At 66.6% G+C, this 422-nt stretch overlaps 1 protein-coding gene across 1 annotated transcript in view; it reads right to left on the reverse strand.

The window, feature by feature from the left end:
- Positions 1 to 422, reverse strand: part of LOC103920495 (probable beta-D-xylosidase 2) — an 11,670-nt gene that overhangs the window by 496 nt on the left and 10,752 nt on the right. The window contains exon 7 of the mRNA XM_009328242.1: positions 72 to 278. Within this exon, the coding sequence (XP_009326517.1) occupies positions 72 to 278 (207 nt within the window). The remainder of the gene's footprint in view (positions 1 to 71; positions 279 to 422) is intronic.

Genomic DNA, 422 nt, shown 5'->3' on the forward strand with positions numbered 1-422 from the left:
AGCCCAAACAGACCCCCCCAGCCGCATCCATACCCCCTACGGCCACATCAGTGCGAAGTGGCCGTGCTCACCTCCTCGCCGTCCCGCTGCCCTGTGTTCTCCAGCACCACGGACACAGAGAGGTTGGCACAGACAGGCAGCGCTGGGGGGCTCAGCACTAGGTCCCGGTACTGGAAGGTGGTGTAGGATAACCCGTACCCGAAGGGATAGAGCGGGGCCTCCTGCCCGTAGTACCGGTACGTCCGCCCCTCCATGGTGTAGTTCTCCATCGGTGGCACCTGCGGGACGCAGGGCCAGTGGAGCAGGACAGGGCTGGGCAGGCATGGTCAAGCCTCAGTCCCGCGTCCCATGGCTCCCTGGCCACCGAGGCAGGGAAGGGCTACAGGTGCCGCCGGCTGCCCTGGCCTTACCTGGTGCATGCC

This window comes from Pygoscelis adeliae, unplaced genomic scaffold, assembly GCF_000699105.1.
Source record: "Pygoscelis adeliae isolate BGI_AS28 unplaced genomic scaffold, ASM69910v1 Scaffold387, whole genome shotgun sequence".
NCBI lineage: Eukaryota > Metazoa > Chordata > Aves > Sphenisciformes > Spheniscidae > Pygoscelis > Pygoscelis adeliae.